At 37.4% G+C, this 25027-nt stretch overlaps 1 protein-coding gene across 3 annotated transcripts in view; it reads right to left on the bottom strand.

Annotated features, from left to right (window-relative positions):
* Positions 1–24701, bottom strand: part of EPS15 (epidermal growth factor receptor pathway substrate 15) — a 155022-nt gene extending 130321 nt beyond the window's left edge. For 2 of the 3 annotated variants that reach the window (XM_053895452.1, XM_019449314.2), the window contains exon 1: positions 24545–24698. In XM_053895452.1, coding sequence (XP_053751427.1) covers positions 24545–24577 — 33 coding nt within the window. In that variant the 5' untranslated portion in view covers positions 24578–24698. Of the gene's footprint in view, positions 1–24544 lie in introns of all 3 variants that reach the window. The other variant, XM_019449315.2, reaches the window with a different exon arrangement.
* Positions 24702–25027: the final 326 nt, after the last annotated feature.

The following is a 25027-nucleotide window of genomic DNA, read 5'->3' as shown; positions in this document are numbered from 1 at the left end:
CAGTGTGCAAGTAGCCCAGACGGGCCACACCACCCCACAGTGAATCCTGCCCCTAGGAGAGGGGAAGAGAAGGCACACACCAGTCTGACTGTGGCCCCAGCGGTGGGCTGGGGGCAGACATCAGGTCGGACTGCGGCCCCGCCCACCAACTCCAGTTATACACCACAGCACAGGGGAAGTGCCCTGCAGGTCCTCACCACTCCAGGGACTATCCAAAATGACCAAACGGAAGAATTCCCCTCAGAAGAATCTCCAGGAAATAACAACAGCTAATGAACTGATCAAAAAGGATTTAAATAATATAACAGAAAGTGAATTTAGAATAACAGTCATAAAATTAATCGCTGGGCTTGAAAACAGTATAGAGGACAGCAGAGAATCTCTTGCTACAGAGATCAAGGGACTAAGGAACAGTCACGAGGAGCTGAAAAGCGCTTTAAACGAAATGCAAAACAAAATGGAAACGACGACAGCTCGGATTGAAGAGGCAGAGGAGAGAATAGGTGAACTAGAAAATAAAGTTATGGAAAAAGAGGAAGCTGAGAGAAAGAGAGATAAAAAAATCCAGGAGTATGAGGGAAAAATTAGAGAACAAAGTGATACACTAAAAAGAAATAATATATGCATAATTGGTATCCCAGAGGAGGAAGAGAGAGGGAAAGGTGCTGAAGGGGTACTTGAAGAAATTATAGCTGAGAACTTCCCTGAACTGGGGAAGGAAAAAGGCATTGAAATCCAAGAGGCACAGAGAACTCCCTTCAGACGTAACTTGAATCGATCTTCTGCACGACATATCATAGTGAAACTGGCAAAATACAAGGATAAAGAGAAAATTCTGAAAGCAGCAAGGGATAAACGTGCCCTCACATATAAAGGGAGACCTATAAGACTCGTGACCAGTCTCTCTACTGAAACTTGGCAGGCCAGAAAGGCTTGGCACGATATCTTCAGTGTGCTAAACAGAAAAATATGCAGCCGAGAATCCTTTATTCAGCAAGTCTGTCATTTAGAATAGAAGGAGAGATAAAGGTCTTCCCAAACAAACAAAAACTGAAGGAATTTGTCACCACTAAACGAGCCCTACAAGAGATCCTAAGGGGGATCCTGTGAGACAAAGTACCAGAGACATCACTGCAAGCATAAAACATACAGACATCACAATGACTCTAAACCCGTATCTTTCTATAATAACACTGAATGTAAATGGATTAAATGCGCCAACCAAAAGACATAGGGTATCAGAGTGGATAAAAAAACAAGACCCATCTATTTGCTGTCTACAAGAGACTCATTTTAGATCTGAGGACACCTTCAGATTGAGAGTAAGGGGATGGAGAACTATTTATCATGCTACTGGAAGCCAAAAGAAAGCTGGAGTAGCCATACTTATATCAGACAAACTAGACTTTAAATTAAAGGCTGTAACAAGAGATGAAGAAGGGCATTATATAATGATTACAGAGTCTATCCATCAGGAAGAGCTAACAATTATAAATGTCTATGCGCCGAATACCGGAGCCCCCAAATATATAAAACAATTACTCATAAACATAAGCAACCTTATTGATAAGAATGTGGTCATTGCAGGGGACTTTAACACCCCACTTACAGAAATGGATAGATCATCTAGACACACGGTCAATAAAGAAACAAGGGCCCTGAATGATACATTGGATCAGATGGACTTGACAGATATATTTAGAACTCTGCATCCCAAAGCAAAAGAATATACTTTCTTCTCGAGTGCACATGGAACATTCTCCAAGATAGATCATATACTGGGTCACAAAACAGCCCTTCATAAGTTTACAAGAATTGAAATTATACCATGCATACTTTCAGACCACAATGCTATGAAGCTTGAAATCAACCACAGGAAAAAGTCTGGAAAACCTCCAAAAGCATGGAGGTTAAAGAACACCCTACTAACGAATGAGTGGGTCAACCAGGCAATTAGAGAAGAAATTAAAAAATATATGGAAACAAACGAAAATGAAAATACAACAATCCAAACGCTTTGGGACGCAGCGAAGGCAGTCCTGAGAGGAAAATACATTGCAATCCAGGCCTATCTCAAGAAACAAGAAAAATCCCAAATACAAAATCTAACAGCACACCTAAAGGAAATAGAAGCAGAACAGCAAAGGCAGCCTAAACCCAGCAGAAGAAGAGAAATAATAAAGATCAGAGCAGAAATAAACAATATAGAATCTAAAAAAACTGTAGAGCAGATCAACGAAACCAAGAGTTGGTTTTTTGAAAAAACAAACAGAATTGACAAACCTCTAGCCAGGCTTCTCAAAAAGAAAAGAGAGATGACCCAAATAGATAAAATCATGAATGAAAATGGAATTATTACAACCAATCCCTCAGAGATACAAACAATTATCAGGGAATACTATGAAAAATTATATGCCAACAAATTGGACAACCTGGAAGAAATGGACAAATTCCTAAACACCCACACTCTTCCAAAACTCAATCAGGAGGAAATAGAAAGCTTGAACAGACCCATAACCAGGGAAGAAATTGAATCAGTCATCAAAAATCTCCCAACAAATAAGAGTCCAGGACCAGATGGCTTCCCAGGGGAGTTCTACCAGACGTTTAAAGCAGAGATAATACCTATCCTTCTCAAGCTATTCCAAAAAATAGAAAGGGAAGGAAAACTTCCAGACTCATTCTATGAAGCCAGTATTACTTTGATTCCTAAACCAGACAGAGACCCAGTAAAAAAAGAGAACTACAGGCCAATATCCCTGATGAATATGGATGCAAAAATTCTCAATAAGATACTAGCAAATCGAATTCAATGGCATATAAAAAGAATTATTCACCATGATCAAGTGGGATTCATTCCTGGGATGCAGGGCTGGTTCAACATTCGCAAATCGATCAACGTGATACATCACATTAACAAAAAAAAAGGTAAGAACCATATGATCCTGTCAATCGATGCAGAAAAGGCCTTTGACAAAATCCAGCACCCTTTCTTAATAAAAACCCTTGAGAAAGTCGGGATAGGAGGAACATACTTAAAGATCATAAAAGCCATTTATGAAAAGCCCACAGCTAACATCATCCTCAACGGGGAAAAACTGAGAGCTTTTTCCCTGAGATCAGGAACACGACAGGGATGCCCACTCTCATCGCTGTTGTTTAACATAGTGCTGGAAGTTCTAGCATCAGCAATCAGACAACAAAAGGAAATCAAAGGCATCAAAATTGGCAAAGATGAAGTCAAGCTTTCGCTTTTTGCAGATGACATGATATTATACATGGAAAATCCGATAGACTCCACCAAAAGTCTGCTAGAACTGATACATGAATTCAGCAAAGTTGCAGGATACAAAATCAATGTACAGAAATCAGTTGCATTCTTATACACTAACAATGAAGGAACAGAAAGACAAATAAAGAAACTGATCCCATTCACAATTGCACCAAGAAGCATAAAATACCTAGGAATAAATCCAACCAAAGATGTAAAAGATCTGTATGCTGAAAACTATAGAAAGCTTATGAAGGTAATTGAAGAAGATATAAAGAAATGGAAAGACATTCCCTGCTCATGGATTGGAAGAATAAATATTGTCAAAATGTCAATACTACCCAAAGCTATCCACACATTCAATGCAATCCCAATCAAAACTGCACCAGCATTCTTCTCGAAACTAGAACAAGCAATCCTAAAATTCATATGGAACCACAAAAGGCCCCGAATAGCCAAAGTAATTTTGAAGAAGAAGACCAAAGCAGGAGGCATCACAATCCCAGACTTTAGCCTCTACTACAAAGCTGTAATCATCCAGACAGCATGGTATTGGCACAAAAACAGACACGTAGACCAATGGAATAGAATAGAAACCCCAGAAATAGACCCACAAACATATGGCCAACTCATCTTTGACAAAGCAGGAAAGAACATCCAATGGAAAAAAGACAGTCTCTTTAACAAATGGTGCTGGGAGAACTGGACAGCAACATGCAGAAGGTTGAAACTAGACCACTTTCTCACACCATTCACAAAAACAAACTCAAAATGGATAAAGGACCTGAATGTGAGACAGGAAACCATCAAAACCTTAGAGGAGAAAGCAGGAAAAGACCTCTCTGACCTCAGCCGTAGCAATCTCTTACTCGACACATCCCCAAAGGCAAGGGAATTAAAAGCAAAAGTGAATTACTGGGACCTTATGAAGATAAAAAGCTTCTGCACAGCAAAGGAAACAACCAACAAAACTAAAAGGCAACCAACGGAATGGGAAAAGATATTTGCAAATGACGTATCAGACAAAGGGCTAGTATCCAAAATCTATAAAGAGCTCACCAAACTCCACACCCAAAAAACAAATAACCCAGTGAAGAAATGGGCAGAAAACATGAATAGACACTTCTCTAAAGAAGACATCCGGATGGCCAACAGGCACATGAAAAGATGTTCAACCTCACTCCTTATCAGGGAAATACAAACCAAAACCACACTCAGATATCACCTCACGCCAGTCAGAGTGGCCAAAATGAACAAATCAGGAGACTATAAATACTGGAGAGGATGTGGAGAAACGGCAACCCTCTTGCACTGTTGGTGGGAATGCAAATTGGTGCAGCCGCTCTGGAAAGCAGTGTGGAGGTTCCTCAGAAAATTAAAAATTGACCTACCCTATGACCCAGCAATAGCACTGCTAGGAATTTATCCAAGGGATACAGGAGTACTGATGCATAGGGGCACTTGTACCCCAATGTTTATAGCAGCACTCTCAACAATAGCCAAATTATGGAAAGAGCCTAAATGTCCATCAACTGATGAATGGATAAAGAAATTGTGGTTTATATACACAATGGAATACTACGTGGCAATGAGAAAGAATGAAATATGGCCTTTTGTAGCAACGTGGATGGAACTGGAGAGTGTGATGCTAAGTGAAATAAGCCATACAGAGAAAGACAGATACCATATGGTTTCACTCTTATGTGGATCCTGAGAAACGTAACAGAAACCCAGGGGAGAGGGGAAGGAAAAAAAAAAAAAAAAAGAGGTTGAAGAGGGAGAGAGCCAAAGCATAAGAGACTGTTAAAAACTGAGAAGAAACTGAGGGTTGATGGGGGGCGGGAGGGAGGGGAGGGTGGGTGATTGGTATTGAGGAGGGCACCTTTTGGGATGAGCACTAGGTGTTGTATGGAAACCAATTTGACAGTAAATTTCATATATTAAAAAATAAATAAATAAATAAAAAAGAATTTTCATTATTATGACAACTTACAAAATGGGAGAGAGGGTAAACCCTCACAGTCTACCACTGACACCCAACTCTGTAGGATGATTAATAGCCTGAACTAATAGGTTTGATTGGTAAAAGTTGGCCTGTACTAATAGAAGGCAAACATGCTTAAATTTAATACAGATAAATGAATATTAGCTTATTCAATAGCTTTGCACAAATAAAATTAAAAATTCACAATTAATGGGTTACCAGAGACCCAAAAGAATCAGCAATGAAATGTTGTTTTTCTTTTTTTAATTTTTTTTAATGTTTTTAATTATTTTTGAGAGAGAGAGACACACACACACACACACACACACACACAGAGCATGAGCGGGGGAGGGATAGAGAGGGAGACACAAAATCCGAAGCAGGCTCCAGGCTCTGAGCTGTCAGCACAGAAGCCGACACAAGGCTCGAACTCATGAGCTGTGAGATCATGACCTGAGCTGAAGTCGGACGCTTAAACAACTGAGCCACCCAGGTGCCCCCATCAGAATAAATTTTTTTTAAGTCATGTCATCTACAGAGATAATTTTATTTTTTTCCTTTCTAATTTGGATGACTTTTATTTCTTTTTCTTGCCTAATTGCTCTACCTATAATTTCCAGTACTATGTTGAATGGAAGTGGTAAAAGTAGTCATGCTCATCTTGCTCCTCATCTTAAAAAAACTTTCAGTCTTTCAACACTTAGTATAATGCTGGCTGTGGGTATTTATATATGGCTTTTATCATGTTGAGGAAGTTCTCTTCTATTGCTAGTTCACTGAGTATTTTCATCATGAAAGGGTGTTGAATTTTGTCAAACGCTTTTTCTGCATTAATTGAGATGATCATGTGGGGTTTTTTCCCCCTTCATTCTATTAATGTGGTATATTACATTGATTGATTTTCATATGATGAACCATCCTTGTAAGTGTTTCATTGTCTTTTCCTGGAAATATATCCACAAACCAGGAAATAAAAAGCATCCTTTTAGAGGATGACTAAATGACAAATGACTAAACTTTGACCAGAAAAATACTGTCAACTCATCTGTATTGTAATGTGAAAAGATCTGTTGCTTTTCAATCCCTAGTTTAGTAAAATACTAGCAGGATGATACCGTCAGTCACACACAGTCCACCAATTTGTCATCTGGCCTACTTAGCATACTCCTCTCTTCAAATGCAAGTTTTGCTCTGGGGGTTGTCTACTGCTCACTCATACAGACTCTGCAGAGAATTACCTACACCAGAAACTGTAATTGCTTAACCTCTATCTGGAAAGTAGTAGGAGTAAGAATTTCTACTGGAATTGGAGTAGGAGATAATTTTGGTGAATGGGTACAGAGACAATATTCAACTAGTCTCAATTTCAAGTATTCTGTAATAATTAGTGGACCATTTGTTTTTCATTTCTAGTTAAGGAAATACAATAACTCTGGCTGGAGCACTTACATGAACAGTAAATTTGACAAGGGATTATTGAGGGAAAGCAGCTAGGAAGATTAAAGATAACTAAAATGACCTATTTTGCTTAAAGCTCACAGTTCAGGGTCAATTGGAATATTATACAAATATGCTTTACACTAGATAGTTTATGTGAATCAGTAGAAGACTCAATGCATTAACATGCTAACACATCAGTCATTTCCTATTTATACAAACTGCTGATCCATTCATTATGTGTCATTGCACTAGGCACTCTTGACAGAGAGATGAACAAATAGGACTTCTTTCCTCTCCCGTAACTTAGTCTTAAGAGAAAAAAAAAAGAAAAAGAAAGAAATTATAACACAATGGCTAAATACAAAAACGTATTTCATGCACTAAGCTGTCAGACAAATAAGAAAGTATTAATATATTGTACTTACTATCATTATTACCAGGCAGAAACAAAGTACAGAGAGAAATATACTAAGGAAATACAAAGTTTAAAAACTTGTTTGTTCATTCATTATTCATTCATTTAGACATTTGTTGTACATCTATATGCATTGATATTGGGAATACTAAAATAAATGAGAAACCATAGTCCCTGACATTGAACACTCAAGTCTAGAGGGAAAAACAGACAATAATAATCTACTGTGATAAGTGCAACAAGAGGAAGTAAATATAGTTGCTATGGAATCAGAGATACCTAAAGGAGACAAAAAAGGAAAAATCAATAAAAGTCAGGTCTGAATTATTTTATAACAAATAGAAAAAGCTGAGGAAGTCACTTACAAGTGACATCTAAATTAAATCTTAAAGGAACCAGTCAAGCAACTATAAAGAGTACTCCCATCTCAAGGCCCCTACACTTGCTGTTCCATCTACCTGGAACGTGTCCATAGATACTCATATGGCTTACTTCTTATTTCATCAAACTCTGATCAAATTAAACTTCCTCAGAGGGGCCTTTCTGACCATCCTATCTAAAGCTGCTCCCGATAGCACCCTCTTCTCTTATCCCACTCTTACTGTTTTTCCTAGCTCTCATCACAATTGGACACACTTATTATCTATTTGTTTCTGTTGGTCTCCCTCACTAGAAATATTAACCCATGGGGCCAACGACTGTCTTGCTTACTATGTGTCACAGTACAGACACCAGTGCTTGATCGATAGGAGGTACTCAGTATCTATCAAATGAATAAAGCAAAGAAGAGCCAGAAAAATTCAGGCAGAGCAAGAAAAATGTACAGAAGAAAGTTATGAAAAATGGGCCATGGCTGGGTACTCTTGACCAATAATAATCGTAATAGCAATTATTTTTATTAAGGATTCACTTATGGACCAAGCACTATTCTCAGCAATTTATTTGTATTATCTCATCTAATCTTCACAATCTATAAAATAGACACTCTTATTCACATTTTACATATGAAGAATCTGAAACACAAGGAGATTAAATGAGGTACCCAAATTCACATAGCTAGCAAATGGCAAAACTAGAATTCCAAGACAAGCAGTACAATGCCAGGGCTCATTTAACCACTTTTTTAACCACTGCCCCAAAGCATAGAGAAATGATAACCTCTCTGGGTTGTTTCTACATATGTTTAAAAAAAGAAAGAAAAATATCTACTATAAGCAGTCTTCGTGAATATTATATGTTTCATATACTTAAAACACTTATATATTACACATCAGTAGTTTTTTCAGAATATGAACTACATTTACCATGCAAAACGCTAAGTAAATCCCCCACCCCCAAGTTTCTGATTCTGATTCATAATAGGACTGAATGAGGTCTAAGAATTTGCATTTCTAAGAAGTTCTCAGATGATGCTGATACATACAAGTTCACTCTCAAGAACCCCTGAGCTACATAACCAAAATGTGAATTAATAATACTTTCAAATAACATAGGTTTCTTGAACAATCAAACGCTGAACTAGGCACCTTCAAGGTACTGTATATACATGTGCATGCTTTCCTCTAAAGATCAGGGACAGAACAAGAATGTCCACTCTCGACACTTCTATTCAACCTTGTATTAGAGGTCTTAGCCAGCGAAATTAGGCAAGAACATTGCATAAAAGGCATTCAGATTGGAAAGGAAGAGGTAAAACTCTCTCTATTCATAGATGACATGATCTTATACAGTACATAAAACTTCCTAAGGAATCCACTAAAAACCTATTAGAACTAACAAATGAGTTCTGTAAGTTTGCACGATACAAGGTCAATATACAAAATTAACTGAATTTTTATACACTTGCAATGAACAATATGAAAATGAAATTAAGAAATCAATTCCATTCAAATAACAAGAATAAAGAAGAATAAGATACTTAAGAATAAATTTAACAAAAAAGTACAGAACTTACACTCTAAAAACTATTAGACATTGTTGAACAAAATTAAAGATATATAAGATGGGGAAAAAAATCACATGTTCATGGATTGGAAGACTTAACATTAAGATAGGTATATTCTCCATACTAATTTACAGACTCAAAGCAATCTCTATGAGAATTCCAAATGCTTCTTTGTAGAAAAGGATAAGCCAATTCTAAAATTCATATGGGATTGCAAGGAACCCAGAGTAGCCAAAAACAATCCTGAAAAGAAAAATAAAGTTACAGGACTAACACTTCTCAATTTCAAAACTTACCACTAACACCCCTGTAATAAATATTCCCAATACAGCTTTATTAGATGTTCAAGCTTCAGGATAAGGTTCAGTAGCCATAGCTGTAGTATAACCAAACACTACAAGCATGTCCCCTAAATAAATTTAAAAAACTATTAAACCTAAAAAAGATCCCCCGAAATTTAATACAATACCACAACCGATACCACCAGCCACAATCAAACCAAACCCACCATAAATTGGAGAAGGCTTTGAAGAAAAACTTACAAAGCTTACTACGAAAATTGTACTTAAATACAATGCATGTTATCATTATTCTCACATGGAATCTAATCATGACCAATGATATGAAAAACCATCGTTGTATTTCAACTATAAGAATTTAATGACCAACATTCGAAAATCACACCCCCTCATTAAAATCATTAACCACTCATTTATCGACCTACCTGCCCCGTCCAATATCTCAGCATGATGAAACTTCAGCTCCCTATTAGGAGTCTGCCTAATCCTACAAATTCTTACAGGCCTTTTCCTAGCTATACACTACACATGAGACACAATAACCGCCTTCTCATCAGTCACCCATATCTTCCATGATGTTAACTATGACTGAATTGTAATCAAGACAGTGTTGTACTACACAAGGATAGACATATAGATCAACACGATAGAATTAAAAGTCCAGAAATAATCTCATGCATCTATGGTCAAATGATTTTTGACAAAATCATTTGTTGTGGAAAGAACAGTCTTTTCAACAAATGGTGCTGTGACAACTGGAGATCCATGCGAAAGTATGAAGTTGGACCATTATCTCACACCATGTACAAAAAACTAACTCAAAACAAATTAAAGACCTAAATGTAAAAGCTAAAATTATAAAACCCTTAGAAGAAAACATAGGGATAAATCTTTATGACCTGATATTTGCCAAAAAATTCTTGTATATAACACCAAAAGCACAAGTAACAAAAGAAAAAAAAAAACAGATAAACTGGACTTCATCAAAATTTAAAAGTTGTATGTATCAAAAGACACTGTCAAGAGAGTAGAAAGACAACCCACAGAATGGGAGAAAATATTTGCAAATCATATATCTCAAAAGATATATATACAATATATATATATATATATATACAATATATAACGAATACTTACAACTCAATAACAAGAAGACAAATAACCCAATTGAAAAACTGGCAAAGGACATCAATGAACATTACTCCAAAGAAGATATACAAATGGCTAAAAAGCACATGAAAAAATGGTAGGCATCATCTGTCATCAGAGAAATGAAATCAAAACCACAATGAGATACTATTTCACAGCCACTAGGATTCTGAGCACAGCTGGAATCGAAAAGTCAAATAACAATTATTAAAGAGGATGTGGAACCTCATACACAGCTGGTGGGAATGTAAACTGGTGCCGCTGCTTTGGAAAACAGTCTGGCAATTCCTCAAGCAATAAATCATAAAGTTACTATGTGACCTGATAAATATCCAGCAGATATAAAAACACACACACTAATTTGTGTGGATATATCCACACAAAAACCTGAACATGAATGTTCATAGCAGATTATTTATAATAGCCAAAGGAGAAAACAACCCAAATGTCCATCAACAGATGAATGGATAAAGAAAATGTAGTATAACTGTACCATGAAATATTATTTGGCCACAAAAAGTAATGAATACTGATACTTACTACAACTTGGATAAACCTCAGAAACATTATGTTAAGAGAAAGAAACCTGGGAATGCAAGCTGGTACAGCCACTCTGGAAAACAGTATGGAGGTTCTCCAAAAAACTCAAAAAAGAAGTACCCTACGACCCAGCAATAGCACTACTAGTCATTTATCCAGGAGATACAAGTGTGCTGTTTCAAAGGGACACATGCACCCCCATGTTTATAGCAGCACTATTAACAATAGCCAAAGTATGGAAAGAACCCAAATGTCCATCAATGGATGAATAGATAAAGAAAATGTAGTATATATATACAATGGAGTATTACTCGGCAATCAAAAAGAATGAAATCTTGCCATTTGCAACTACATGGATAGAACTGGAGGGTATTATGCTAAGTGAAATTAGTCAGTCAGAGAAAGACAAAAATCATATGACTTCACTCATATGAGGACTTTAAGAGACAAAACAGATGAACATAAGGGAAGGGAAACAAAAATAATATAAAAACAGGGAGGGGGACAAAACAGAAGAGACTCATAAATATGGAGAACAAACTGAGGGTTACTGATAGGGTTGTGGGAGGGGGGATGGGCTAAATGGGTAAGGGGCACTAAGGAATCTACTCCTGAAATCATTGTTGCACTGTATGCTAACTAATTTGAATGTAAATTTAAAAAAATAAAAAATGAAACAAGTTAAAAAAAAAAAAAACAAGAGAGAGAGAGAGAGAAAGAAACCAGTCACAAGAGTCCACATAGTACATGATTCCATTCACACAAAGTCCAGAATAAGAAAATCTAATTGAGACAGAAAATAGATTAGTGGTTGTTTAGGACTGGGAAAAGCATGGAAGAGAAGAGGATGATACCTAAAGGGTACAAGGTTTCTTTCTGAGGTGATAAAAATGTTCTCAAATTGCCTGTGGTGATGATGATTGCACACATCTATGAATAGACTAAAAGTCACTTAAGTGCATTTTTTAAATGGGTAAATTGTATGATATATAGATTATATATATGTCAATAAGTTTCTTTAAAAAGTAAAAAATTTTTTAAAATGCTAAAACAATACAGCGGGAAGCTCAAAGAAAGCTTGTTAACAATTAAACAATTTTCAGTAAATTTACAATTCCAGAGTATGCTTTTCTTTCCACCTAGCCTCATGATGAAAAGCTATAATTACTACTTAAAAAATAATTTTAAAATATTTTTAATAGTTATTAAACATGTATAAGTATATAAGTCATGCCAATCATACACTTATTTTAAAAAATAAAATATTTTGGGAAGTTTTCTTTATAAGTGTTGTGTGTGTGTGTGTGTGTGTGTGTGTGTGTGTGTGTGGTTATAGGAAAATAAATCTTGTCCATCTTAATCTACAAATACTGATACTGGTAAAATTCCTATACTAAAATAAGGAAGAAAATAGTCATAAAAAGCTGTCAGAATATAAAAGAAAAAAAAAAACTGTCAAGCACAGAGACAAGCCAGGACATTTTAAACAAGTCTGGCTCAAAGTACAGTCAATAAAGTTAAGTTTTTGAACTGTTCTCAAGTGCCAGATGGTTCAGAATCCACCCCCAGGTCTTACAAGGCCCTGCATAAAAGTGTGCCAGAATAAAAAAAAAAAAGCAAAAAAACAAAAACATGGAACAGAATGTAGAGAACAAGACTAAGAATGAAAGCAACCCAGCCTACAAAAAAGGATGAAAACTGTAAGCAAACTGAAATCATCCAATCTTCTTCAAGCTACAATTTTTAATGCCAATTTCCTATGCTAAGTGAACTTCACAAACTATAAATGTAGTTTGCAGCCAAATTAAATATATTCAACTTAATTCCTTCACAATAGTATTTTTAAGATTATTGTTCCTATCTGAGTAAAATACTGCTTTCCGCTTTGCGATTCAAGATCTTATAAACATACACCAAACAAAAATTACTCAAGTTTAACTTCAAAACCCAAAGGTATAAAAAAAAAAAAAAAACCCAAAGGTATATATAGAAAAATAATTTAATTATGTGGTAAATACCATCTATAACTCTACGAAAAAGAATTCAGCAAATGGTATATGAAAGGTTATTTGCAACAGCATTAATTATGATTTATATATCAATTGCTATTATTCGTGAGGGCTTAAGTAAACTATAAAACATCCAATTAATGAATACAGTCTAAAGACATTAAAAAGATGCTATGACAATCACATAGAAAAACACCTATAATGTTAAGGAAAACATTACAAAATTGTGCGTGTGTGTGTGTGTGTGTGTGTGTGTGTGTGTGTGTGTGTGTGGAGAGAGCCAGGTTATAACTACATTTTAAAAAACATGTAAAGATGGGGCGCCTGGGTGGCTCAGTCAGTTGAGCGGCCTACTTAGGCTCAGGTCATGATCTCACAGCTCATGAGTTTGAGCCCTACATCGGGCTCTGTGCTGACAGCTCAGAACCTGGAACCTGTTTCAGATTCTGTGTCTCCCTCTCTCTCTGTCCCTAACCCACTTGCATTCTGTCTCTGTCTCTCTCAAAACAAACAAACAAACAAACATTAAAAAACATGTAAAGAGGGGTGCCTGACTTCGACTCAGGTCATGATGTCACAGCTTGTGAGTTCTAGCTCACACCGGGCTCGCTGTGGTCAGCACAGAGCCTACTTTGGATCCTCTGTCCACCTCCCTCTGCCCCTCCCACCCACTTGCTCTCATTGTCTCTCTCTAAGATAAATAAACATTTTTTAAAAAAATGTAAAGAGTCGCCTGGGTGGCTCAGTCAGTTGAGCGACCGACTCGATTTCAACTCATGTCATGAACACAAGGTCATGGGATCAAGCCCTGCATCAGGCTCTGTGCTGAGCATGGAGCCTGCTTAAAATTCTCTCTCTCTCTCTCTCTCTCTCTCTCTCTCTCTCTCTCTCTCTCTCTCTTCTGCTCCTCTCCCTTGCTCACTCTCTCTCTAAAATTAAAAAAAAAGGAAAAAAAAGGAAAAAAACTAAAACTTTTAAAGAATGGGGTAGATGGTGATCCATGCTTTTCCTAACTATTATTCTGCATGTCCCAGTTTTCTTCAATGAGTGAAGAATTTTGGACATGAAAATATCTAAAACAATATTTACACGAGTTCTGCAAATAAGAACAACACTTCTATTTTTTTTTTAAGTTTTAAGTTATTTTTGAGAAACAGAGAGAAAGCACAAGCAAGGCAAGCGCAGAGAGAGAGGGAGGGATTCCCAAGCAGGCTCCACAATGTCAGCGCAGAGTCCGATGTGCAGCCTGATCTCACGAACCATGAGATCATGAGTTCATGAGATCATGACCTGAGCCAAATCAAGAGCCGGATGCTTACCCAACTGAGCCACCCAGGTGCCCCAACAACAGCACTTCTATTTACTGAATGTCTCCTATATTTCAACAATGTATATACATCATCCATAAGGAAGTTCTGAGAGTTTAGGTAACTTGCCATGGGCACCCACAGAGAGTACAGTGGCAGAGGGAGAATTCAAATCCATATTTGTCTTGTACTAAGTCCAGTGTTCTTCCCACTGTATAAAACTTCTGTCAGTATCCCTGGGATAGAAATCTTGATACTCTGAATATTCTATATACTATTTTACAGTAGGTCACATATTCTTTGAAGCCTATTCCTTGAAATCCCTCCCTAATGTCCTATGCTCGAAGTTAAAAAATCTGGCTTTATTACAAAGAAAAAAAAAGCAGAGAATAAATCATAAGAAAATGGATGTTACATCCCCCAATGTGGACCCTATGCACCAAAATAAAATTTGACTTAAGTCAAATGTTCCTATGGTTTTATGTTGTCCTTTAAGTACAACCTGAAATGTCATCTATAGTATCAATCAATTTAAAAACTAAATTACCACAAAAAGTTCCATCATAATCACAAGAGACTCCACAGCACTCCAGGACCTTAGTTCTATCATCCTTTTTCAAGGTACTTAACATCCCAGAAAGTCAGTGTTTATCTCCCTAAAAGACTAAAAAGTACTTTAGTATATGCATGAGTCTAGGCCTTATTTTCTTTGTATGTCTAAGGCCTAACACAGTGATGACATAGAGGAGGCATTCAGTAAATGTTTTCTGAAATAAGAGACCAACCAGCAATAACAGAAGCATCTTTGGTGCACAGAAGTTTCACATTTTTCATATATGCCTAATGATAAATACCTATGCTGTCTGTACCTACAGAATACAAGATAAAATGAAGTTACCAATAATCCTTGGTATCAATGATCTATGAAAATTCTAAGTACAACATTTCATAAAAATTAACAGCCCTATAAATAACTAAAACCCACTGATTATAAATATTTGGCTAGTGCTGGTAGTAGTTATTATTATAATTATTATTATTATTAGCTGCTACCATTTAAACTGATCGTGGACATTTATATCCATTATTGCACATAATCTTCACAACAAATCCTGCAAGTTGTTTATCCCCCATTTTATAGGCTTAAAAAAACAAACAAAAAAACAGAAGCTAAGAAACTTGCTACACAATCAAATAAAGGATGTAAACCTCAGACATTCTCACTGTAAAGCCCAATACCTCCCATTATTTCACCCTAGCTCTCAACAATGTTCACATTTGGAGTGCCAGATACCCTTAAGTCTAGTGGTTCTAGGTTTTATTTAATAAAATAGTTTCTTAGGGAATTTTTTTCTGATAACATGGAGTCATCTTTAGCGATAAAATACTGAAGGAACTCCAAGTCCAAACTAACATGTCCAAGAGAATACTAGCTTAAAAATAAATATTGGCATAATGTACACAAACCCAGACAGGCTTAGGTTTTCGTGAGTAATAAATTCCTAGGTTGCAAAATGTAACACTACCTTCTATCAAGTCTACAAAAACCCTCTACTATCTGGTACAATAATCACTTTCTAGAGGTGTGGGCTATGCAATGATAAGTTGATTTTCACATAAAAAGATGTTGCAGCCTAGAACGTATGTTCAGTTAACCAAGCATTAGTATCATAATTACATCTGTTAGAGCTATTATTCTGTCCTCAAAATTACAACACACTTGCTCAATTTATATGAATTGTTTACACTACTTGGGTTACAATTCTTGCTCCACTACTTAGCATCAGCTTGACCTTGAACAAATTACTTCACCTCTGTGCTTAAATTTCCTTTTTGTGAAACAAAGATAACAAGGATGATCCAGTTATCAGGTGGTAAGGATTACTGAAAAGTTCATCAGGTTGTAAAGATTATTAAAAACAGTGCCTGACACATAAGTGCTCAGTATTAATTATTATTATTATCCCAATATTGACCTCTTCTCTCTCTCCCTCTTTCTGTCACACACACGTACACATACCACACTCTGAATAATTTGTTCCTTTTATATAACAATAGAGGAATATAGTATCATGTGAATGTTCATTTTCATAAAGTTGTCTGACTTATTGTCAATGAGTGTTTACAGGAAACAGTATAGCAAATATGTTTGAGAACAGATATGCCCGGGCTTAAATCTCATATCCACCACTTACAACACAACCCTAAGTAATACAGAAGATTAATTCCTATTTTATAAAGACTATGAAGATCAAATGAAATGTAGAAATCACCTAAAAGTACATAATGCTTATTAGGAGTTTAAGAACAATTAGTCCTCTTCCTTCTCAATACTATTATAAGATTATTTTCCTTTCAGTATCTTTGCATTACTATTTAGCCCACTAGATAGAATTGTTCCACAACTAAAGATTACACTAAGGAAGGCAGAGAAATCGCACATAAAATTAAATTCACAATTTCCAATTTCTTACCATGTAAATTTTTTAAGTTCAAAATCTATGCACAATTAGCCATTCATGGCTCATGGCAGGCTAGGGAATAAAAACATGAAGATAAACTACTCCCCCATTCCTATCCCAAGAAGGCATATATCTCTATATCTCCTTTATGCCTTACTGGATCACTAAGGTTAAAAAGTATATATTTAAACTAGTGATGCTCCAATGGAATACTACGTGGCAATGAGAAAGAATGAAATATGGCCTTTTGTAGCAACGTGGATGGAACTGGAGAGTGTGATGCTAAGTGAAATAAGCCATACAGAGAAAGACAGATACCATATGGTTTCACTCTTATATGGATCCTGAGAAACTTAACAGAAACCCATGGGGGAGGGGAAGGAAAAAAAAAAAAGAGGTTAGAGTGGGAGAGAGCCAAAGCATAAGAGACTGTTAAAAACTGAAAACAAACTGAGGGTTGATGGGGGGTGGGAGGGAGGGGAGGGTGGGTGATTGGTATTGAGGAGGGCACCTTTTGGGATGAGCACTGGGTGTTGTATGGAAACCAATTTGACAATAAATTTCATATATTAAAAATAAATAAATAAATAAATAAATAAATAAATAAACAAACAAACTAGTGATGCTCAACTAGGGGCAATTTTGTTCCCCAAAAGACATCTGGCAATATCTGGAGATATTTTTGATTGTCCCAAATGGAAAGAGTACTATTAGCATCTCATGGGTATGGATGCTGCAAAACATCCCACAATGCAAAGAACAGCTCCCCACACCAAAGAATTACCTGGCCCAAAATGTCAACAGTGCCAAGGTTGAAAAACCATGATCTAAAATATCTAAAATATTGTAATATAGAAGCTTTCCCCCAAAAAAGTATGGCCTTGCCCCACTGTTCTTGGCCAAATTTTTATTTTTACTGAAACATAATCAGACATAAGCGTCTTGATTATTCCAGATGAGAGACTCCTGGTACCATTAACTTCCCCTTACAAAATCCTCAATCTAACAGGGGAGGAAGTAAGGCTTACTTTTCTTTGTATACCTGTACCATATAAAAAACAAGTTTTTAAATGAGCTCCAACCTTCAATTTTTAAATGCACTTTCAATTTATGAAAGCATTACTTATATCACAAAGTTAAGTTTCTTATATCTTACTTCTACCTTACTTTTGTACAAAGTATTTAAAAGTTCACATTTATGTAAAAGGAAAGTACAACGTATAAGGTTAATTTTAACATCATTTTTCTATATCAGGTTGACAATGAATAAAAGTTTGCTAAAATACTATACTTATGAAGCTATACAGGAAAAGGCACATTCAGACTGCTGCTGGTACAACCTTTCTGAATGCAAATTAGTAATATCTATCCAAATATCCTTTGGCCCAACAATTATACCCACCAAAAACTAATGTACATATACCTGTTCACTAAGGTGTGCAAAAGAATATTCATTCCAGCACTTCAATAATATAGAAAACAATTGGAAACAACATATATATCCACCATTAGGTGGCTAATTACAGTATATTTATATAAGGCAAGATCCTAAAGTTTTATTTATTTATTTACTTATTTATTTATTTTTAATGTTTGTTTATTTTTGAGAGAGAGAGAGAGACAGTGCAAGCAGAGGAGGGGCAGAAAGACAGGGAGACACAGAATCCGAAGCAAGCTCCAGGCTCTGAGCTGTCAGCACAGAGCCAGACGCAGAGCTCGAACCCACAAACTGCAAGATCATGACATTAGCCAACTGAGCCACCCAGGTGCCCCGATCCTAAAGTTTTTAAAATAATGAGGGAGAACTATATGTGCTAGTATAGAACAATCTCCTAGACTAAGCTAAAATAATAATAAATAAATAAATAATAAGCTGTGAAACAATATGCAGCTTACTAAAAAGAAAAATTATGCATACTTACACATACATCACAGATTATTGCTGGAAATACACAAAACAAAGTGGCAAGAATGACTGCCTCAGGGAAGGAGACTGAGGGCCCAGAACAGGAAGGAGACTTTTATGGGTATTGTTTGAATTTTTTTTTAACATGGGCTTATGCTTTTATTTACTGACTGTAAAACTTAAGTCACAAATTCTGAGCCTTAGTATTCTCCAACTTGAAATGACAGTAATAGCCCAGCTTATTGGTTATTGGGAAAATCAAATAAGAGAGCATAAAATTCTTTGTAAATTATAAAGCAGCACACAAAATTATAAATTAGTCCTCTGACAATTCTCCAAGCCAATTATAACAATAGTTTCTATTATTCATTCTTCTGACCAATCTCTCTAAATGTAAAGATGGGAATGTTTAAGATGAAATGTGAGTGTAATCTTAGAACACAGATTTTCACTTTATATACATTCATTTCAATTTAACAGTAAATAGTCAAAAAAAGTTATCATACAGAAACGCTAAATCAGCAGACTCCAGAAGAAATACACACTGTTGAAAAGAAGGTAAATAAAAAAACTATAACCATGCTCTTATAAAATCTTGGTCCTTTCTTTTTCTTCCAGTCTTTTTTCTATGCATGCTTAACTGGGTTAGATCATTTTTCTAAATAAAATGTCTCCACTTTGTAACACAGCATTCAAATGACAACATTCTTCAAATTATTACAAGCTCCTAATAAAAATAATTTTTAATGAAGACATAATATTTTATCTTGTTGATAAGACTTTAACCACTTTAAGATGCAATTCCAGTGTATGGGTTTGCCTAATGAACTCTGCTTGGATTAACTTTTCATTTATTTCTACCAACTCTCCAGGTAACCAGATATTTCTCTTTCTCTCATTCTGCCTCTCACTCAACTCATTTTCCTGCTTCTGGTTTCCAAAGTTCCAATATTAAGTGCAAAACTCACAAAACAAAGAAGTGTGTAACTGTGTTTAATTCCTTGAAAGCAAGTATAACACCTTAGATTAAGTCCTTAAATCAGACTACTAGTGAGAAAGGAGATTAGAACTATGATTTGTTACTAAATAAAGATGCTCAATCTTTTTCTACTATTTTAGCCCATTATTGTTCTGTCTGCAAATAGAGTGAAAACAAAGAAATAACACTCTTAGGTTACTCCTGGGAGACTCTGTATTGGGCCAACCCAACTGTTCCTAATTAATTTTAACTATGACAACTCCTCCCAAATGCTGGACATTCCAAGCCATTTTTGAGAACGGCTGAATATCACTCAAGGAAGTATGGATTTCCTGAGTATACTGGACTATAATTTCAGGAACAGAAGAAAAATATCATTATTGTGCCCTTCCCATAGTAGGAACTCAAATAATATGTCATGTTAAATAAATACTCTTTCTGCTTCTGAGAACATGTTGTAATTTTTATGCTCTGTCCTGATATTTACTGTCATAACTGTTAAACCACTAAGATGGCACATTAATATACATCATGTATTTTTTTCTTTAATGAAATTGAAAACAAACACCACAAACTGAAATTCTGAGAGATTTCTCCTCCAACTACCAGTTTCTATAAAGCAGTTATTATCACTCTGGCAATTAAAAAAAAAAAGCATTAAAAAGAAAAGTATTCTTAGAGCATTTATTGTTTTAGACCATTTACTAAGATTTTTTCAATTAAGTCCCATTCTAAGGGCCTCTATTTTTTAAAATGTTTATTTATTTATTTGAGAGAGAGAGAGCACACAGGGGAGGGGCAGAGAGAGAGGAAGAGAAAAAATCCCAAGCATAGCAGGAGCCCAACACAGGGATTGATCTCATAAATCGTGAGATCATGACCTGAGCCAAAATCAAGAGTCTGATGCTTACCTTACTGAGCCACCCAGGTGCCCCAATATAATTCATTACATCCAAAAATGTTTTTAAAGATTCTATTTTTTTTTTTAAGTAACCTCCACTCCCAACATGGGTCTCGAACTCACAACCCCAAGATTAAGAGTCACATGCTCTACTAACGTAGCCAGGTAGGAGCCACCTAAGGGTTTTTTTATTATTAAAAAAGAATTCTTGCTAAATTAACAAGAAAACTTCAGCATAAAGCTGAACTGCAGGAAGATCATTTAAAATACTCATATCATGTCATATTTCAATAAAATAAAAATTTATCATCATCAAGAACACCACTTGTGTACCCACAATTGTACTGTCAACATACCAAGACATTGGCGATTCAGAGGCAAAAGACATGGCTTCCAGCCTCAAGAAGTTTACTATCTAATTAGGACAATAGGCCATTTACTGAAAAAAAGCATCAAAAATACAAGGGAGCATTGGATATGCCAAGCATTTAGTACGCAGAGAAGTAGAATAAAATAGCTTTTGAAATCTTTGGTTCAAATCTCAGATCCACCACATACTAGGCTCATGTAAATTACTTCCCTCATTTGTAAAACTGAGTGTTAAATGAAGTAAAACCCCTTGCATATAGTAACACCCTTGTATATATAGTAAGTATTCCTTACATATAGTAAGAAAGACTGAGAGTATTATTAAGGATACAGGCTTGAGGAAGAAATGGGCAATTGGAAAAGCTTAAGGAGAGAAAGTATTAATATCTTTTTTGTAATCTATCACCACAAAGCAAAAAAATCACAAGATCTCTCTCACTCAAGTTTCACTTCTTACTGATTAGAATAAAATAGAATGCCTAGTGAAGACAACTGAAATTAGAAAACACTAAGGCTATATAACACTAAAGTACCCTGGGAAAGTCCCACTAGAGCTATAAATCATAGAATATTATCTATAAAAAAGAATGTTAGTGGGAAAGGTCCTTAAATCAGCTAATTCAAACTCCCCTACTAGAATATAAGTTCCATGTTTTGTCTCCAGGAATTGTTATGTATTTTGTTCCTTAGTATAGCCGCAGTACCTAGAATAATTCCTAGCACATAGTGAATGTTCAACAACTTTTTGTTGAATGACTATTAAAATTAAGAAAATCGAGGCCCTGGAGACCTAACTCAATGCCATAGAGTTAGCTTTTGGCATATCCGAGACTGGAACTAACATTTCACTACTCTAGTATTCTATCCTCTCTAGGAGCTAGAATATGATAATTTAGATGATTTATTTTGGTGGCTGGGGAGTTGGCAAGTTGGTTGTCAGGCAGGGAAAGAGGAAGGAAGGAATAAATTAAAATATTTTTCACATTTTCCCCCCCAAACTGCCAGTTTTGCTTAACTGATAAAGGCAAAATATTATAAACAAGACAATCCCAGCATAGTGCCTAGCACATAATAGGTACTTAACAAATATTTGTTGAATGAAAGAACCTACTCCAAAACCATTATTATCTCACGACCAGGGGCAGAAACCAACCCAAGCACCTGTCTAATCTTTTAACTGTCACAGAGCCCTTTAAAATTTGCAGTCATTCATAAGACAGTTTTTAATCACTTTCTTCCAGATGGGCACTGAGGAAGAGAGATGAATTAAAAGATGTCCCTGCCCTGGAGGATTTCTCTCTTGAGTATGCCTATGTCTAAGTGTGTGTGTTGGGGGGGTGGGGGGGTGGGGAGTGAGGGGGGAGGCAGTGAGTATAACACAAATAGATCAATAATGAATGTGAAACCAGGCTGATTATCTTAGTTTATTTGCTTCAAGTAGTTAAAAAATTAAATTGAAAATATACAAATTAGAAAAGTTTTAAAATAACAAGGAGGCACATTAGGGTATATTAACACTTAGGTTCTTTTTCATGTCCCTTTACATGTATCTTATTGCTTCTTAATGTCTTAAAATCAAAATATTCTAAATTGATTTAATTTGAATTATCAGTATAAAGGAACCATCAACGTACATTCTCTCATATGTGAGACACTGAAGGATAATACTGATTCAGTATTTACCATGTGTACATGTTAATATTTAAATACATAACCACAAGAACATATTTAAATTATTTAACTGTCTATAAAACTGACAGAGCCTGAAGAAAATTTCCAAAGATGAATGATAGTAAACAGAAACTAAAAACACAGTATTACCCAGGGAGAGAATAAAGTATGCACACAACTAAGAAACAAATCTATAGAAGACTTCGAGAGAAAAAAACTTCAAGAGGGGAAAACTGCCTGAATTGGCCAACACAACCAGAGAGCAGGAGCCTGCCAACAGGATCTTATATAATGCAAGTCACTAACTAGACTCATAAGAAGTGAACACCCAAAAGTCAATGTTGCCACTACTCTTATTTGAGTTTCAGGATGATCCTTCCAAAGGGATTCACCGCCAAAACTAAACTGCCACATTCCAAGGATTCTCCTCTGTCATCTGCTTGTCAAAATACGATAAGCAACACCAAGAAAACTGGGAAACAAACAGACTTCACTTAGGAAACTGAGAAATCCTGCAAACTGAAGTTAGTTATTTTACCTGAGGTACATGTTTATAGGTGACTCCAGAGAAAGAAAACATTTTTTTCACTCAGTTTCTCTATCCCAGAGTGCTAAATGAAACACTCCAAAGCCTTCCGCTCCAACACAGAAAACTCCAAGGCCCAAATGTATAAGCACTCACAAATCTAGGCCAAGGAGACTACAAGGTGGCAGGGAGATATAAGGCAGGAAGAAAGGCTGTGGTGGGCCTCTATGGGGAGTACATGGTCACTCCCCAGCTTTGGGGAGAACAAACTGAGAATTTGAGGTTGAGGGTGAGTTTTGGTCAGAGGAGCAGGAAGAGACTGACAGGTGCATGTCACCTCCTCATCATCCTGAACATCATGAAAAGATTACAATTGGCTTTCTTTACAGACAAGGAGGAACAAGGCTTCCCAGAGTGAATGATGTTGAAGCACAAGGTTTTCTGGGAAGCACAAGGACTGGACTCTACAACAGAAAGACAAGAGGAAAGACCCCGAGAACAGGTTCGCCCATAATGAGTGATCTCTATAGTCGTTCCCAGCACCAAGACTGGTGGAACCATCACACCTGTAAAAGGATGTTTCCCTGTTATCCGTGTGGGCAGCGATTAAGTGAAGCCCACCGGGTAAGAGTAGAAGCAGGAAGAGACGGAACTGGGGGGGTCTGACCCAGAAGGAAACCTGATCAGGAGAGGAAGAGGCTGAACTCAGGAAGAGGCTAGCAGGGTAAGCAGTTGAGAATAAGACAGACTTGGAAGAGAGGCTGACTATCAGAAACTGCTGGGGAAGGGAGGGCTTTCACTGGACTCCAGTGGGAAAAGGCCAGTTTCGAGAGGAAAGACTGGCTTAGAGAGGGCCCTGGGCGTCTAGGTCTGGAAGGTGAGTATTAACTACGGGAAGCGCTCTGCATGGCCCAGAGACCAGCCTCGTGCGGGGCAAGGGCTGACCGGGGGTGAGGCTGATCCGCGCGAGCTCAACAGGAGCTCACCTGGAGTGCGTCTGGCCTGGAAGAAGGAAACTTCCTGGCTGGGTGAAAGCTGCGTGGAGTGAGAGGGGCCAGACGTCAGCTGAGCAGGGTAGGGGGCACGGTCCACTCAGCTGTGGGACGTAGGGGCGGCGGGACCCGGCGCTGGGGTGGGGGGGTAGTGTGGGGCGGGGTCAAGGCTGCAGCCGCGGAGCTGCGGGCTCGGGATGGCGCCCTCCCTCAGTCACAGTGTCTCACACTCGCACATATACACACGCTCTCGCTCTCACCATCGGCCACCCCGCCCGGGGCGAGAGAAACTGCCCGGGTCGGTGAACCACAGGACGGTGGGGGAGGGGGCCGGGTTGGGGACACCGGCCGACCGAGCCGGACGGGCGGGCGGCGTTACCTGTGTCAAGGAGAACTGGGCCGCCGCAGCCATGGTGTTTCCATCATGCACAGGAGGGGAAGGAAGGACGGGTAGACTGGGGCTCGGGGCGGGGAGGAGGCGGAGGGAGCGGTCAGAGGCGAGGCCCGGGCAGGCGGGCGGGCGTCTCCCCTAACTTCGACAACTTCCCTCCTCTTGCCCGCCCCGCCCCGCCTGGCCCCGCCCGCCCGGCGCCGGCGTGGCAGCGCCCAAATCCTGGCGCCGGAATTTGAGCTGCCGGACCGGAGCCTTACACAACCCCACCTCACCCCACCCCCACCCACCGGGGCCGCCTGAGAAAACCCGGTGCGGATATAAAAGTAAGGCGGACGGGCTGTGTAGGCTTTAGGCAGGCCACCTACCTACCCTAAGCTTCTGCTTCTGAGAAATAGAGGAAATTATACCCAAAGTCCAGGTTGCTTGTGAAAACTAAATGAAATCATGATAGAAATAACAGTACTTTAT

The sequence above is a fragment of the Panthera pardus genome, unplaced genomic scaffold, assembly GCF_024362965.1.
Source record: "Panthera pardus isolate Hobbes unplaced genomic scaffold, ASM2436296v1 HiC_scaffold_11, whole genome shotgun sequence".
Lineage (NCBI taxonomy): Eukaryota > Metazoa > Chordata > Mammalia > Carnivora > Felidae > Panthera > Panthera pardus.
The sequence above is the reverse complement of the archived record's forward strand: the minus strand, read 5'-3'. Positions and strand labels throughout refer to the sequence as shown.